The sequence below is a fragment of the Pygocentrus nattereri genome, chromosome 29, assembly GCF_015220715.1.
Source record: "Pygocentrus nattereri isolate fPygNat1 chromosome 29, fPygNat1.pri, whole genome shotgun sequence".
Taxonomy (NCBI): Eukaryota; Metazoa; Chordata; class Actinopteri; order Characiformes; family Serrasalmidae; genus Pygocentrus; species Pygocentrus nattereri.
In genome coordinates, this window is record NC_051239.1 from 6,220,991 (window position 1) to 6,239,491 (window position 18,501).

The 18,501-nt window shown below is 41.7% G+C and overlaps 1 protein-coding gene across 2 annotated transcripts in view; it reads left to right on the forward strand.

Moving 5' to 3' along the window:
* The window catches only part of slc23a2 (solute carrier family 23 member 2), a 71,373-nt gene that overhangs the window by 28,136 nt on the left and 24,736 nt on the right, over positions 1-18,501 (forward strand). The window contains exons 2-6 of one of the 2 annotated variants that reach the window (XM_017719932.2): positions 4,418-4,645; positions 9,534-9,632; positions 9,969-10,001; positions 12,679-12,795; positions 14,373-14,530. In XM_017719932.2, the coding sequence (XP_017575421.1) occupies positions 4,541-4,645; positions 9,534-9,632; positions 9,969-10,001; positions 12,679-12,795; positions 14,373-14,530 (512 nt within the window). In that variant the 5' untranslated portion in view covers positions 4,418-4,540. The remainder of the gene's footprint in view (positions 1-4,417; positions 4,646-9,533; positions 9,633-9,968; positions 10,002-12,678; positions 12,796-14,372; positions 14,531-18,501) is intronic. The other variant, XM_017719933.2, reaches the window with a different exon arrangement.

Consider the following 18,501-nt stretch of genomic DNA (forward strand, 5'->3'; position numbering starts at 1 on the left):
CTGCTCAAATTAGCTCATAAAACTTGAGGGATGTGTTAGATTATGCTGCATTGATACAGTACGTTTATATGTACTTTCCTCTCATAAAAGGAATGATTTTCACAACTTCACAAGTGCTCCTAGTTTTCACAGCTAGTGAAAACCCAGGAGGTTCAGACGGGCTGACAAGTGGCAGTGCAGATTAAACATTACCGTGAGGTTCATCAGGTTCAGTGGAGTTATCAGAGGCCCTGGCAGAGCCATGGAGGATTATGGCTGAGGGTGCAGCACCAGTGTAAAGTGGGCTGAGCTACGAAACTGTCATTAGAAGGATCAGAATTCCCACTTTAGGATGGCTGTTGCTACTGTTTAAGCACTGTGACGTGCTTCTCGGTGTGATGTACGTCTGTGTAGGTGACAGGGTGTCAGACAGTGGCCGACACCACAAAAGCAAGATTGCCTGCTCTTTATTTTTGCATCATTTTTGCATCATTTTGTGGGGTTTATGCAACCAAGATATTCATCATTCTCTTTAAGCGACCATTTTCCAAAGTATCTTTATCCTGCACAGATAAACAGGCTGTTTTTGTCATTTCTCCTCCTAATATGTGATTTCACTATAGGCCTAAGAATCTTGTAAATATACACAGAGGCACAACATCATGACCACCTCCTTGTTTCTACACTCATTGTCCATCTTATCAGCTCCACTTACTGTATAGCTGCACTGTGTAGTTCTACAGTTACAGACTGTAGTCCATCTGTTTCTCTGATACTCTGTTACCCTGTACTTCAGTGGTCAGGACCCTCATGGACCCTCACAGAGCAGGTACTATTTGGGTGGTGGGTCATTCTCAGCACTGCAGTAACACTGATGTAGTGGTGGAGGTGTTAGTGTGTGTTGTGCTGGTCTGAGTGGATCAGACACAGCAGTGCTGCTGGAGATTTTAAACACCTCAGTGTCGCTGCAGGACTGAGAACAGTCCACCAACCAAAAATATCCAGCCAACAGCGTCCTGTGGGCACCGTCCTGTGACCACTGATGAAGGACTAGAGGATGACCAGCACAAACTGTGCAGCAGCAGATGAGCTGTCGTCTCTGACTTTACATCTACAAGGTGGACCGACAAGGTAGGAGTGTCTAATAGAGTGGACAGTGAGTGGACACAGTGTTTAAAAACTCCAGCAGCACTGCTGTCTGATCCACTCCCACTAACACAACACCACCACGTCAGTGCTACTGCAGTGCTGAGAATGATCCACCACCCAAATAGTACCTGCTCTGTGAGGGTCCATGGGGGTCCTGACCACTGAAGAACAGGGTAACAGAGTATCAGAGAAACAGATGGACTACAGTCTCTAACTGTAGAACTACATAATGTTATGCCTGATCTGTGTGTGTGTGTGTGTGTGTGTGTGTGTGTGTGTGTGTGTATTCAGTATATATACTGTTGCAACTTACAAGAGAGACTAAAAGATCTCCACTTTCAGTGGAAGTTAATGGAGGATGTATTTATTGAAAGTCTTTTTGGGTGATTCCTATTGGTTTATTTTTTCTTTTTTCGAGTGACCGTCCAAGTCCAGCGCTTGTTAGCAGTGTTTAGCCTAGTATCTCCCATCGTAAAGTAAAGAAGCAATGTCAGCCGTGTCTCAGTTGCCCAGGTGCAGGTGGGGTCTTGATGAATCCTGCAGGTTTGGTTTTTCTACATATTATTACCAGGTATTTAAAAAAAAAAAAAAAAAACCTGTTCAGTCAGGTCAGCCTGAGCTCGACCGGTAGCCTAGAGCCGTGTTTTGAACCGTGTGTGGCTGTCGTTTGTGTAGCCGAGTGGGCTTCTGAGTGAAAATAACCAAGTACACACACAGCATGAAGCCTAAAGCTGTTTATCTCTGGTCCTCAGTTCAGCAGTGACAGCATGTACTGATGTAATGCTAACACAGTCTGACACACACACGCTCTCGTCCTCGGGCTGTTTACCGATGAAGGATAACATTATTCTCTCACACAGCTGGATGTTGTTTTTACAGATGTCTGTATGTGGAGTCGAAAGTTTGAATGGCCCTGGTCACTTTGGATGTTTGGATGTGAAAATAAGTTCCTCTATAGGCAGCAAACGTTTTAACACAGTTTACCGCACGGGGCCGAAACTAAAACTCTAAATATGAAATGCGCAGTAACTTTTGCGCAGGCCACATTTGAAGCATTGTCTCTTGCTTTTTGCAGATATTGAGTTAATCCAGGCTTATTGCCTGGAGGCCGGTTGCCATGGAAGCGTAGCTGTTTGATTCTGAGGTGGTCTGAATTTGTCTGGCTTTGTTTTTTTTTAATTTTTTTATGTGTTTTTTGGGTTTTGGGTTTGAGGACATTGGCAAATATTTCCTGGGTTAAGCAACTGAATGTTCCAAATGAATCCTGGCTCAGTTCACGTGGACACTCTCCAAAGTCCTCTACTTGGACATCTTCTGCTGACCGTGGTGTCAGCAGGCCGAGGGCTGATGGAGCAGGACGTGGACAGAACAGAAATTCGAGGCAAAGGTCAGGGTTCTGCTGTTTCGCCAGCGCAGAGCCAGAGACCCCGAGTTTGGATGGGAGCTGAGTGAGGGTGGTCAGCTTACATCAGCGGTGTGGCTGTCGAGGGGTCAGCAAGGAGGGGTTATGGGAAAAGTAAACAGGACGTGACATGGCTCCAAACAAACGACAACAGCCCACTGTCATTATGCCTTCTGACCTTCAGCCGCTCGCTCGCTCGCTCGCTCGCTCGCTCACTCACTCACTCACTCACTCACTCAACCTTTCTTTTTCTACATCTCACATTCTCTACTTCTTTCTCTACCTGTCTTTCTTTCTTTCTCTCTCTCTCTCTCTCTCTCTCTCTCTCTCTCTCTCTCTCTCTCTCTCTCTCTCGTTACCTTATCTTTACCCCTTTTTTACCACTTACATTCTCTACCTCTTTCTCTACCTGTCTTTCTTCTCTCTCTCTCTCTCTCTCTCTCTCTCTCTCTCTCTCTCTCTCTCTCTCTCTCTCTCTCTCTCTCGTTACCTTATCTTTACCTCTTTTTTACCACTTACATTCTCTACCTCTTTCTCTACCTGTCTTTCTTCCTTTTGTTTCTCTGTTTCTCTCTACCCTTCTCTTTCTACCTCTTATGTTCTTTACCGTTTTCTCTCTCTCTCTCTCTCTCTCTCTCTCTCTCTCTCTCTCTCTCTCTCTCTCTCTCTCGCTTTTTATCTTGCCGTAATCTTTTCTGTTTCCTCCCTCGTTCTCTTTATCTTCACTAACTCTCCCTCAGCTTTCCTCCTCTTCTCTCTTTCTGAGCTTCTTCTGCCTCGAGCGTTAGTTTTCTTGCTCTAATTTGATTGGATGTATTGACTGGAGTGGAATTGTGGGTAATGGTGACAGATGACTGACTGTTTTCCCAGAAGCTGTTCTGTGTGACGTTTGAATCCGTCCAATTGAATGTTCCTCCTTGAGCCCCAAATGAATGCAGCGCTAGTGAAAGTGCTTTACCTTTATGCAGAGTGTGGACGTTAAAGCCTCTAATGCCTGAGTAATTCAGCCGGTCACTGTAAATCGCTGTCCTTAGTTTAGTGCTTTATAAGACCAGTTATTAGTAATGAATCAGTGAAGAAATGCATTAGTTTCGTTGTGTTTTAGTCCGCTGAGTAAAGGTGGGCAACAGTAAGAATACATCAGTGCAACAGCATCAGTCTGATAACATCATCAGTGTAACAACGAGTGCAACAGCATCAGTGCGATATCATCAGTGTGACATCAGTGTGACATCAATGCAACATCAATGTAACATATAACATCAAGACACTTGCAGACGTTTTTTTTTTTTTATGACTCATCGATTCGTATTTATTTTTTCAGAGCTTTGCAAGTTAGAACAACAGGCCGGCTTCCTGAGGGGCGAGTCTGAGTAAATTCTTTATATCGCTGAGGTGGGAGTCAGACACAGTTTTGTTAAAACTTGACTCAGAGTCGCAAAGACTTGAGACTTGGCTCTTGAAACATGGACATGTACCTCAGTGACTTGACTCAGACTCAGAGACTCGAGACTTGACTTGGACTCGCACCTCAGAGACTTGAGACTTGACTTAGACTCGCATCTCAAAGATTCGAGACTCAACTCCGACTTGCACGTCAGAGACTGGAGACTTGACCTGGGCTTGCACCTCAAAGACTCTAGACTTGACTCTGATTCACATCTCAGAGACTCCACTCAGACTTGCACCTCAAAGGCTTGAGATTTGCACCTTAATGACTTGCCTCGGACTTGTACATCAGAGACACGGGACATGACTTGGGACGCAGACTGGAGACTCGACTCTGACTCACACCTCAAACTTATGTTTCCGGCATTCGTTTATTTTTCACTCATTCGCCCAAAGTACATAAAGTTCTCCGATGACGTTCATGTCTGTTTTCTGCAGATGAGCTTGCTGGCTGACCACTGGACCATGTAAGGCTGCTGAAGAGTGGAGTGTCAGTGGGTCTTTTCCGAGTGAGTGAGCGTGTGGAGGAGGAGTGTCCAGGAGGAGGAGTGGAGAGGAGGAATGGGCGTGGGGAAGAACACCTCCTGCAAATCCATGGACTCCACCGCAGAGCCAGGCAAATATGAGGAGGGGAACAAGCACAGCGCCAACTTCTACCCCATTCCCGTGAGTCCACCCGTGAGCTAGAACTCTACCTGTGAGGTCAAAACTAGGGATGTGCTTTCTGACTCAATTTGATATTTGAGTAGCCATAAAAGCTGCTGACTCCGTTTTGAATATTAGCAAAACTTTGTTAAAAATTGAGATGACGTTTGACAGTTTGAGTCGTGTCTCTGTATATTTTCACCCTCTTGCTGTGATGAAATGTAAGAAGTGGCTGAATAGTGATTTCAGTAGTTCAGTACCAGCACGCTGAGCAGTTCTCCCAGCGCCTGTACACATTATTAAAAAAGTGCAACAATGGCCTTAAAAGATGAATGATCGATCTTATTAGCCTGATAAAGGGGAACTCCACCAATTTTGCAAAATGACTTAATCATTCAAAGGTTTGGGTGCTAATGAAATCATTTGGGGGATGCAAAGCGTATTTCTTCAAATACCGACTGTTAGAGAAATTCTCTCTGTTGTATTTTCCACCACAGAAACTGGAATCAAGGTAAGAAACGTTTGTGAGTGAAACCAATTAGCTGTCGCTAGCACACGTTAGCCATTAGCTTACAGACTGTCTAAAGTGGGCCACGCGATAAAATAATAATAATAATAAACTGCCTCGCTATTCGACCGCATGAACTGGTGGTCAGAGCAGGTAGTTTGTTGTTGACGCCACCAGTTTCCATTCCCTCTGGGCTGCTCTGCGTTGGCTCTGTCTTCTTCAAGCCACTGCGACTCTTGTGTATTCAGGTTCAAGTCGATATGGATCTCCGACGATTGGGAAACGGACTACAACTGCATCAACACGCAGCTTTCGCGCATCAATATCCGTTCAGCAATAGTTTTTGATGGGAAACACAGAAGTGATCCTGGAGTAAAAGTTTATACTAAAAATATGCTTATGGTCAAAACTATCACAAAACAGCGTCTCGGGTATCAAGCAACGCGTTCACACCCGTTTTGTGGAATAACTTAATGGGATGTGGCTTTTAGAGCCAGGAAATGTTTGACGTTTGGACTACAGTGGTGGACAGTTCTGACTCTAGAGGCGCGCTTCACATCCAAACCACTCAATGATTTTGTAATTTAGCCCAATCTGTAAAAGGGAATTGGACCAATGTCCCAGCACCTCAGCCTTTACTTATGATTTCACCAGTAAAATTACACCAGTAATTGGTTAAGTGCCAGCTGTCGTTCAGAGCGGTTCGCGGTGAAACGCTCTCTTCTAGAGAAACATACAGAGTCAGGATTGTTCACAGTGGTGGTGATAGGAACCAGACGTCCACCTTTAAAAGCTCCATCACAGAAAGTTACTACCTGAAATGGTTGTGAATACGCAGCCTGGTGCCTGACATTGTTTTATCGGTGGAGTTTCCCTTTAACTCGTGAACTTCGACAGCCCTACTTTAAACCCCAGCGTGGGTCTGGTTGGCTGTGAGCAGTCCGGCATCACATCATGCAAAGAAACCTCTTTAAACAAATTGCATTTAAAAGCATTGTTTACATGTGCAAATAAGAATCAGTCTGTAGGGTCAGCGAGTTCACCTGCAGTAAATCAGTACACAGCCACTATATCAGCATATCCGGTTGCGTGAAGATGAATATTGTGTGTTTGTACAACAATAAATGGTCATTGAAGTTTCCTGATATGAAATCTGCCCAGTTTGTTAGACATTGTGTAGTCTGTGCATCTGGGTTTTAATTTGCCGGTCAGCCTGAGTGAGACGGATTTGCTTCCTTTGCTCATGAGTCAGAACTGTGTCGTGACCCAGATCAGGGTTATGTAAAAGGGAAACGGACCAAATATGCGGGCAGGATGTACTAATCTCTCCGCGCCTCAGCATTTGCTTGTGATTTCATGAAGTGAAAGGCAAAGTGAAGGGGAATTACACCAAATTTTCAAAGTTTGTACATAATTAAACGGTTAAAATGTCCACTGTCATTCAGAGCGGATTTGAAATGCTCGGTTCTAGAGGAACGTAGTCAGTATTGTTCACAGTGGCGGTGATGGGAACCTGAAATGGTTAGCGGAGGAGAAAAAGCTGAGTGTTGCTTTAACGGGCTTTAACTTCTGTTTGGCGCTGCTGCCATGGTAACTGAATGATGAATGATGGCAAAGCGCATTAATTCTGATCTGATCGTCACATTTAAGGTCGCGGATCGGATACGTAGCCGGTCTAGGACCACATATGAAAGTGGCTCAGGTCGGAATTGAAAAGGTCAGATTTGGGTCCACACAGCCCTGAAAACATCCGACCTGAGTCGTAACGTCGGATTTGTGCCACTTCAGCCTGGTAATGTGAACGTAGCCTAACACTCAGCACTACGTTGATGCGCTTTATGTAGTCCTAATACAGTCATATGCAAAAGTGAAAACACTCCTGGTCAAATTGCAAATCTTGTTGTTTCTTTTGTTTTATTGCAGGAAAATAATTGAACTCACCCTCTACAGAGAACACACTTTAAATATGATGATTTTCTGCTGATTTTAGTGCAAAATTCTATATATATTTTTTTTTTTTTTTTTTGGAGGAGCCACATTTTTCTTTTTCTCAATGTTGAATTCAGCAAATAATTTGAATTTATGCATTGAAAAGTGTCTCTGTAGAGATGTATGGGTTTTTTTGTTTTTTTTTAATTATTTTTTTAATTATTTTTTACATTTAAATTTTTTTTTTTTTTTCTTAACAAAAGTACTTAAACCTGGGGTGCCCAAACTTTTGCATACGACTGTGTTTAGTCAGCTACAGAACCGTTTCTCCAGTTTAGAAACACCTGCTTTTAATCTCTCATTCAGATTTTTTTTTCTTTCTTCTTAATTCTGTCGTTTTGGCGTTTTTGCCTCATTTCTGTCTTAATCTCATTTCGTAATCGTGCCTGATGGTTTCCTCGACCTCAGCTGAACTCTCGCTCTCACATTCCTCAGCCTCAGGCTTTTCCCCCTCGTCCGTTTCCTTGCTCGACTTCACCGCTCCAGGAGAACTTTTTGGCTCGTGGTTTCTGCTCCACATCGCGTTCTGGCTGAATTATGACTCCTTACTTTATTAGAGTCCACCTCTACCTGTAACCTGTAATTACTGATGGTTTTCTGCTTGATCTGCAGCGAACGGCAGGACAATTGGAATCTGTTATTTGTTTATTTGTTTCACAAGTGGATTGTGGCTTAATTATATGGTCAGATAGCTTTAGATAAAGCGGGAAGCCATGAAAGGACGTGCATTACAGTGACTTTACCACAGATTAATGTGTGTTAGCCTCACACAAAGCAGATAATTGTAGCAAACAATTCTCTTGCCAAACAATGTAGTTTAAAAGTAGACTGTGGTTGCTAAGCAACAGAAATTGTACCACAAACAGCACAACGGTCTTTTATAACTTTGTGCATTAACAAAGAATTCAGTTGATGTCGGCCGTCAGCTGGATTTTAGAATCAGAACCACCAATTTTATAAGCATAACTTTTAAAACGGGCTTTTGTCAGTTTGTGCTGATATACATATTTTTAAGTTTGATGGAAGTTTCACTTCTGATGTCAAGATAGAAAACAATTGTATCTTTTATATTCTAAAATATATTTTGATTTACAGGTTATTAAATCCTTTAAAACTGCACAGGTGTGTTTGGCCCAGAGAAATATTAACATTATTCCAAAACAAAAGACTATGAAGTGGCGTGAAAAGTAGTGATCAGAACCGTAAGATATGAACTATACAAGTTATAAACAACAAACTGTAGATTTAATACATGAAAGCTATAAACAGTGAAACAAAGTCCAGACTTGTACAGATTTTAGATTTATTAAGTCCAGATTTATTAAATTTACAAAACCCAAAATTGACACCAAAGTTACTCTTTTTTGCCATTTTGTAGTTTCCACAAAACTTCCACAAATATTAATCCTGTTCTATAATATGAACAGCAGAAATAACCCAGGTTGTATTTATACTGTGCTATAAAGTGAATAGTAGGAGTAACTCAGATTATATTAATCCTGCACTAGAAATTAACCAGCAGAAATAACCCAGACTATATTAGTCATGTGCTATAAATTGAAAAGAAGAAATAACCCAGATTATATTTATTCTGTGCTATAAAGTGAATGGTAGAAATAACCAGGTTATTCTGCCGTTCACTTTAGAGCAAAGGACCGAGATTATATTGGCTTATATTAGTCCTGTGCTATAAAGCAAACAGTAGTAATAACCCAGGTTATATTAATCCTGTGCTATAAACAGTAGAAACAACCCAGACTATATTAATCTTGTGCTAAAAGAAGTAGAAATAGCCCAGATTATATTAATCCTGTGTTATAAACAGTAGAAATAACCCAGACTATATTAATCCGGTGCTATAAGCAGTAGAAATAACCCGGACTATATTAATCCTGTGCTTTAAACCGTAGAACTAACCCAGATTATATTAATCCTGTGCTACAAAGTGAACTACTCCTATAATTTGCATTTATTTATTTATTAGCATTATTAAATGATCCCGTGTGAATCGTTAATAAACACTCACGTGTGATGTAATTATATTGCACCTCCCATGTTAAATCAGTCCTATCCTCATACTGCTTTAGTAACAGTGTATGTGAGCAGAACTGACCTTCCACTCTTAATGAAAAGGGAGTAAATGGGAGATGTCTGAGTGGATAAGGATAGACGTGTCTGACTGACCACTAAACACTAAACTGGACACTAAATGTGGCCTGGAAGGAGATGAAGTGTAAAGAATTGAGCATGATTACTAATGTTACTGCGCAGGCTTGTACAGTTTATGATCACAGGTAACTCTAATAATTTGATATTCTTTATTTTTTTATAGCAGAGACCTAATGACGTGTGTGTCTGTGTGTGTGTGTGTCTGTGTGTCTGTGTGTCTGTGTGTGTGTGTGTGTGTGTTAGGTGGTGGTTAACGGGGGGGCTCCAGCTCCTGGAGATCAGGACACAGAGGACACGGAGCTCATGGCCATCTACACTAAAGAGCGCCAGGCCACAGATAAGGTAAGCCGTTCAGGTGTTTACCCATCACTATATATTTATATATTATTATAAACAGTTCCTCCATCAGGCTTAATCACCTACTTACCACACACACCACAGCAATGAGTCTGAGTTACTGCACGTCAGTGTTTTCTGACATTTTCCCTGAGTCTGTGATGAACCCGGCAACACGCATAACACACACTCATCAGGCCCAACATCATGACCACCTCCTCGTTTCTACACTCATTGTCCATTTTTATCAGCTCCACTTACTGTATAGCTGCACTTTGTAGTTCTACAGTTACAGACTGTAGTCCATCTGTTTCTCTGATACTCTGTTACCCTGTTCTTCAGTGGTCAGGACCCCCATGGACCCTCACAGAGCAGGTACTATTTGGGTGGTGGGCCTCTCTCTCTCTCTCTCTCTCTCTCTCTCTCTCTCTCTCTCTCTCTCTCTCTCTCTCTCTCTCTCTCTCTCTCTCTCTCTCTCTCCCTCTCCCTCTCCCTCTCCCTCTCCCTCTCCCTCTCCCTCTCCCTCTCTCTCCCTCTCCCTCTCTCTCTCTTTTTTTCCTCTCTCTCTCTCTCCCTCTCTCTCCCTCTCTCTCCCTCTCTCTCTCTCCCTCCCTCCCTCTCTCTCCCTCCCTCTCTCTCTCCCTCTCTCTCTCTCTCTCTCTCTCTCTCTCTCTCTCTCCCTCCCTCTCTCTCTCTCTCTCTCTCTCTCTCTCTCTCTCTCTCCCTCTCCCTCTCCCTCTCCCTCTCTCTCTCTCTCTCCCTCTCCCTCTCCCTCTCCCTCTCCCTCTCCCTCTCTCTCTCTCTCTCCCTCTCCCTCTCCCTCTCCCTCTCCCTCTCCCTCTCCCTCTCCCTCTCCCTCTCCCTCTCCCTCTCTCTCTCTCTCTCTCTCTCTCTCTCTCTCTCTCTCTCTCTCTCTCTCTCTCTCTCTCTCTCTCTCTCTCTCTCTCTCCCCCTCCCTCTCTCTCTCTCACTCTCTCTCTCTCCCCCTCTCTCACTCACCCTCTCTCTCTCTCTCTCTCTTTCTCTCCCTCTCTCCCTCTCTCTCTCTCCCTCTCTCTCTCTCTTTCTCTCTGGGTTTGGTATGAGTTTATATTTTGCTCTGACCCCTCTTTAATCCTCCTCTTGTCTCTGAATATCAACCACTTCCTTGTCATTATGACTCTGCACTTTTACTGTGAGAGAGAGAGAAACAAGGTTAATGGGTTGTGAACGCTGTGGTGCTTGAAGCCTTGTTTTCATTTCATTTCTTTTTTTCTCGGTACTTCTCTACGTTTTCTTTTCTGTTCTTTCTTTCCCCAGTGTACTTGCTGAAAAGGGTATTGTTTATTATTTAGAGTCATGTATTTGTCTTTATCTGATTTCTGAGCATAAATTGATAGTAGTATAATCTCCTAAACCTGGGAGCCGGAGTATACTCACTACAGTGTGCATCATCTTTATCGACTCATTGTTGTGTTGATGCATGTATCTGGGACACGTCAGAGTTATTGAGGTGAAATCCCCATAGGCGGTGGTACTTCACCAGAGGGGGCGCTCAAGAGAGTCCTTGTAGAGTCCTAACTTGTAGACCCTTTATCTGTGTTTCTGGTATGAGGCTGAGCACAATATATATAAAACACAATTATACACATTAACATATACATGCTGACTTTGACCAGCAGCACTCAACTGTATTGGGGTTCCACAGGGCTCTATGCTTGGGCCAGTAAGTTTGTAAAGCACTGAGAATTGTAGAATTCCTTTTTCTCCACACACACATGAAAGTTTTTTTTTATTATTGTTTATTTGTTGCCCAGTGTGTTACAGTTGTCAACAAACAAATAGACACGCCTATGAATCCTCTCTTTGAGTGAATGTAGTTTCTTGTAGCCAGGACTTGTAACCAAGCAGGCGAGGATGATAAATTCTTCTCCTGCTCGCATATCGTATGGCTTACAGGAGGATCAGCGGATACACCAAAATGACCAACAGTGGACAAGGATTCAGCTTTAATATTGAAGGACTGCAGGCGTTGTATTGAAGAAAGCTGCCCAGAATCTGTCCAGCTTAATGCAGAACCAAATTATTAAGGGAACAATCTGCTGGATGGGTTCCACAGCGAGCACAAGCAGGGCTAACATTTTGCTAGATATGAGGTTTACTAAAAAAATCTCACATGTAATCATTACAAATGACTAATTACTTTAAATGAAACTGTAATGAGATTTATTGACTTACAATATCCTAAAAATGAATCTCACTGCTGATTACCTCTGAGACACTCTCTAAGAATCACACAATTCTGGACCAAACGTTATTTGAAAACGGCCAATCAGAGTAAACAGACGCTTAAAGGACTGTCACTATCCCTACCTTTACTCTGAGCCCCTAGGGTTGGGTACCCAAATGTTAAGCAGAGCCATTTTGTCCATTTTACCATTGTGGCTCTAAATATGACTCAGTATATGCTAATGTACTAGTATGGGCTAATAATAATAATATAAGCGAAAACGCAGACTTACTTTGCTCTGCTTTAATCTTTAGCTCAGCTGTAGGTACTATAGGTTCTCTCGCATCTCTGTCAGGAAACTTCCGCAAAAGTAGAGCAATTTCTTGTAAAATGTCTTTAAACGTTCTATTTTTTACAAGGCAGCTTCTCATTCGCTGGGCAGAAAGTAACTGGTGAATGAAAAGCTGACTTTAGAGAAAGAAAAAGTAAGGTAGGAAATTTGCACTAAACTGAGATACACAGCAAGGTTTTAGGGACAGTTAGTTGGATGAGGAGAAGCAGAAAATGCTTCTTTTTGTGTGTGTTTTTTGTTTTATTATTATTATTATTATTATTATTATTATTATTATTATTATTATTATTATTATTATTATATCCCCCCAGGCACAGAAGTTTTCCTCGCTTTAAGTGGCTTCCTCGCCCTGTGTTGTTTGTTGTTGTGTACTGACTAGTTTGGAGTACTGTGCGTTTTGTGGCTGAATCAGGAGTGGCTACCATAGAAACAGCAGCCATGAAAAAGCCGCAGCCTCCGCCTGACTCTTTTTTGTGTTTTCTCTGTTTTAGTGCTCCTTGTCGGACACAGTGGACAGTACAGAGAGCTCAGATGCCCGCAGAATGGACATGATCTACACCATAGAAGACACTCCGCCCTGGTATCTGTGTGTGTTCCTGGGATTACAGGTACAAACACACAGCATCCTCGGACGCTACATTACACTCAGACACATCTGATAGACTCACACAGGCCTGCTGCAGATGGCTGAAGACTTTAAGGACACCGTGTCTGTAAATAAGCATTATCTGTGTGATGGCCTTAGTACTGCCAGGGCTACATACCATAGAGACACACACACACACACACACACACACACACACACACACACACACACACCCATTTTTGAAAGACTGATGGGATGTGAGGGCAAACCTGTGCCCCGAATGTATATGGAGTATATATCATCACCTGTATGTAATAATAAGTTCCTAATAATTGACCTGATATATTTTTGTATAATTACCTCTGTAAAACAACATATAAGCGTGTGTGTGTGTGTGTGTGTGTGTGTGTGTGTGTGTATGTATGTGTATATATATATATATATATATATATATATATATATATATATATATATATATATATATATATATATATATGGGCCATTTAACATAGATACTTAAATATAATACATATGTTTTATTTTTACATGTAGACACTTAATTATATACATATGACATGTACATTTGGGAAATATTACAATCATTATTATCTAGATATTGTGCATTGCAATCAAGATAATGCATTAAGATTTTTATTAAGTCAATGAAATTTTTTTTTCCAAAGTAATTCCAGACCATATATATATATATATATATATATATATATATATATATATATATATATATATATACACACACACACTCACACACATATTTACACACATTAGCAAATTGTACATTGTTTTTAACTGATTTAATCTCTGCAATAAGTTAGTTGGTACCAGTAAAAGCACTATATATTATTAGACTGCAAACAACCATTAATTAAAAATTAATTAACCTATATGCCAATTTGTAGGTCACCAGCACGTAGAGATCTGCCTTCCTGCAGACTTCAGCTTCAGCCAGTATTTTTCCTTCAGACGTCCTTTTAGTTGCATGAAGAGTGTTAGATTTAAGTTGGAGGTAAAACGTGCAGGAAGTTAGATTTTAAAAGGGTTGGTGACCACTGCTATATGTAATGATGATGATGATGATGATGATGATATGGTCCTTAGGTTTTAAATATATACAGCATGTATGTAGTAACAATGTTCTGAACCTAAACCTCAGAATTTGTAACAACAAATTTTAATTAGTAGGTCAGTCTGTTCTTTTCTGATTTTACTATAAAGTCGGAACGCAGTCAGAACAGACAACCACAAGCCTGACACACTGTCCCTGAATTTGCTTCTGACTACTGAATGAATGTATCTGTGTTTTCTTGTTCGCTCACTCTTCTACTTCTCTCACACATTCTAACCTGTTTTCCTGTCTTTGTGGGGTGTGTCAGTGTGCTTGTGTATGACTGCATGTCAACCTCAGTAACCAAAAGTTCAGCTTTTATGTTTTCTAATAAAAGCTTTTTTTTTTTGATGACTTATGATATTTTGTGATTTAGAGTAGAATAATGTTCATTAATGTTTCATTAATTGATGAATTTTAACACCTGTCTGCTCAGAATCGCTCACACTGGTGTCTTTAACTGTGTGTCCCTCCAGCACTACCTGACTTGCTTCAGCGGGACCATCGCTGTGCCCTTCCTGTTGGCTGAGGCCATGTGTGTGGGATTTGACCAGTGGGCGACGAGCCAGCTTATCGGCACCATCTTCTTCTGTGTGGGCATCACCACCCTGCTGCAGACCACCATCGGCTGCCGGTGAGTGAGAGTGTGTGTACATATTTGAGTGTTCTGGTACGTGCCTGCTTCTGAGTAGGCACACGTAGGAGTGTGTGTGTGTGTGTGTGTGTGTGTGTGTGTGTGTGTGTGTGTGTGTGTGTGTGTGTGTGTGTGCAGGGGGGGAAAAAAAATCAAGGTTACATCAGGGCCACATCAGCAGAGCAGCATATTCATTTAACTAAAAGACGGCAACAAAGAGCTACTAACTGTAAAACTGTGTTCTTTTCCAAGAATTTGGGATGCTGTACCAAAAAAAAATCAAATGTTTAAATTGAGAGGTGTTATTGTTTTTTGAAAAATATATGCCGATTTTGAATTTGAAGGCCACATCGCATCTTAAAAAAAAATTGGATTACCTAAAAGAATTTCAGATGTTGAATTTCGGACCACAGGACACTTCTCCACTGTGCCTCAGTCCATTTTGTATAGGCCTGGGCCCAGAGAAGGTGGCAGCATTTCTGGATCCCATTTATATATGATTTCTTCTTTGTGTTTTAGAGTTTTAACTGGTATTTTTGGATGCAGCACTAAACTGCTTTATAGTCAGTGATTTTAAGTGTTTCTGAGCCCATGCAGTGACTTTCCACTACAGAATCATGTCTGGTTTTAATGCAGTTCCGCCTGAGGGCCCAAAGATCACGGCCAGCAAATACCAGTTTCTGGCCTTGACCCTTACATACAGAGATTTGACCCTTACATACAGAGACCCTTACATACAGATTTAGCACCCTGCATGTATCTCTCCACCACAAATGGATTTAAAAGATGACATTTTTAGGGTGAATGCCTTCTTGATCATCAGACACTGTATTCATACCCGTTTAATGTAATAACTTTCTGTGAGGGAGTTTTTCGAGGTGGATGTCTGGTTCCTGTCACCACCACTGTGAACAGTTCTGGGCCTGTAAGTTTCTTTAGAACAGGGCGTTTCCCACCAAACCACCCTGAAAGACTTTCCTAAGGACGAAATCATGCAGAAATTTTGAAAAACTGGGGGAATTCCCCTTTTGAGGCGAAGGCTCAAGCTATAAGCTGGTTACAGATCTTGTCTTGACTACAGTTCTCCTAAACTTCCATTTCTTAATGATTTAATTTGTTAATTTGGGAGTGGATTGACCGAAAGGGTGCCTGAACACATTTTATATTATTTAATGAAATATATCCATTTAAATTGTAAATTATTTCAATGTCTAATCAGGGAAAATACGGTGCAACTGTATACAGTAGAACTGTATTAATAACTAATATCTCCCAGTTAAGGCCAAATAAGGCTCGTTAAGGTCTGTAGCTTATGCTAAGGCCTCATCCTCGTGACTCGGCGAGACGGGCAGTAAAGGTGAGTGGTAATCCGACTTGGCAAATCCAGTGAAATTTTTTGCTTCTGTAATTTGCTTTTATTAAGATAATTAACAGAATAGTTGTTCGTTTTGATGAAAAATGTCATGTAATTAAAATTCTCAGTCATTTTTAATCGGGTTCCTCAGGCGGGCGCTGCAGGGGTCAGAATGGTGGACGGACAGTTTCCTTTATGTGCTTTAATCAGAATTAAATACCAAAACAGTGACTCTGCACTTTAGATCAGGGCTGATCGAGTCATGTGATTATCTCCTGTGTTCCTATCTCACACACACACACACACACACACACACACACACACACACACACACACACACTCACACACACACACTAACTGCTGAGTGGAGTCAAATAAAATGTTGTTTTCAGCTTAAGTTGGTCAGCATCTGCTGTTTTATACTCGAGCACCTTTTACAGCCAAACCCCCATTTTTTCTCTCTCTCTCTCTCTCTCTCTCTCTCTCTCTCTCTCTCTCTCTCTCTCTCTCTCTCTCTCCTGTGTCTCTCTCTCTCTCTCTCTCTCTCTCTCTCTCTCTCTCTCTCCTGTGTCTCTTTCTCTTGTATATCTCTCTCATTCTCTACATCTCTCTCTCGCTCTCTCTCTTCCTCTCTGCCTCTGTACTTCTCGCTCGCTCTTGCTCTGTCTCTCTCTCTCTTTCTCTCTCGCTCTCGCTCTCTCTTCCTCTCTGCCTCTGTACTTCTCTCTCTCTCTCGCTCGCTCTTGCTCTCGCTCGCTCTTGCTCTCGCTCTTTCTCTCTTGTATATATTAAAATTTTTGTGATATTGAGGTGAGAATATAAAGTAAGAGTGTTCCAGTGTAAGTAAAACCCAGTTCACGCACAGATTTTGGTGTCAGTATTAACTGTGGATCTGAGTTGAGGTGACGTTTCCTCTCATTAGCACTTTCTATACACCTGCAGTCATGCGACCATTCGTAAAGAGCATTAACAGAGAGGCTGTGAGGTCTGAAAGGTGTGATGGACGATATTCCTCTTTAATATCTCCCAGTTTTCTTAGCCTCTCTAAGCTTTTGTTTATCGTTGCTTTTGGCCTCGTTCTCTTTTTCTGTGACACTGAGATGAAGGCTGTCTCTCTGCAGGGTGTGTTGTGTTTGAAGAACCTTCTCTGTTTCAGTCTCTCTCACACACACACACACACACACACACACACACACACACACACACACACACACACACACACACACACTCACACTCACACTCACACACACACACACAGCAGGACAAGGTCAGCGCTGTTTCATAACAGATGAGCAGACAAAGAGTGAGACGGTCAGTGTCCAGCAGGCAGCTTCAGTGTAGTTATATAATTCCTAGTGGTCTGAAATTTAAAGGTAGTGATTTAACTTCAGTTTTGGCTTTGCATTAATTGTACTGAGTTATAATAATATTCTGTAAGCTATGCGCAAATATTTAGCTCAAAATAAAAAACTTAGTGTAATGTGTGAGCTGTCTGCTACGAATCATTGTACTAAAGGGATTTATACGGTGTTTACGTTGGCATAGCACAGGGTTCGGCTAGCCAAATGTTAAGAAGGGCCATTTTGTCCTTTAAACGAAAATCTAACTTTGGGAGCCAAAAACTTTTTATATCCATTTTATTTATCTTGGCTCTAAATGTGTCTGATGTGCTGGTATAGACACATATGTTATATAAAAATATAATAGAAACGAAAACAAAGACTCAGTTTGCTCTGCTTTAAGCTTTAGCTCAGCTATAGCCGCCTTTCTCACATCTCCGGCAGGAAACATTTCCTCAAAAGTGGGATAGTTGCTTGTGAAATGTCTTTCAACTTTTGTTTTTTACGAGGTTGAAGTTGCTTCTTGTTCGAATTCTGTCGTTCCACCTTAAATGGTGCTTGAGGCGGCAGAATGTCACTGCTGCACCATTTAAGGTGGAACGGGAGAATTAGAACGAGAAGCAGCTCAATGGGACGCGCCTTCAGCTTTGTGACTTTTTAGAGTTTGCAGATTAAACGTATCAGGAAACCAGCTGAAGTGATCATAAACGCACATAAGTCAATTTGTTTCCAAATTTTCGATGTTCGTCTTAAATCTTTCTCTTTGTTTTTCCATTAGCTACCAGCTAGGACTCTGTGTTGCTATGGTGACCAGCAGTCTGCACGCCAGCTTTAAGGGTTAAATGGTGAATGAGCTGTTCTGCATTAACTCCTGTGTTTAAGACCATTTATTGTTAAACTGTGTTGAACGATCAGCAGAGCTTTGTTTTACGTTATTTTCCTGCCTGTCTTTATTTCAACATGTTGCTTCTTTCTGAGCTGTTAGCTGTTCCTGTGCCTTGCTGTGAACCAGCCAATCAGAGCAGAGCTCATCAGCATATTCATGAACCTAACATGTTTCATGGTCCTAACACCACCCAACATCAAGTTTTAGTTGGGACGGTGGTTCATTGGATGCACTTGAAAGAACGTTCTAACCGCCTGAGCAGGTGACTAACAGTAGGTTCTCCGATAGTCACTACAGGCATGTTTAATTGGACTTCTGTCCGTTCCAAATATTCACATACGGTGTGCTGTATATAACATGGGGAGATGGTGAAGAGTCATGATTCGTTTCC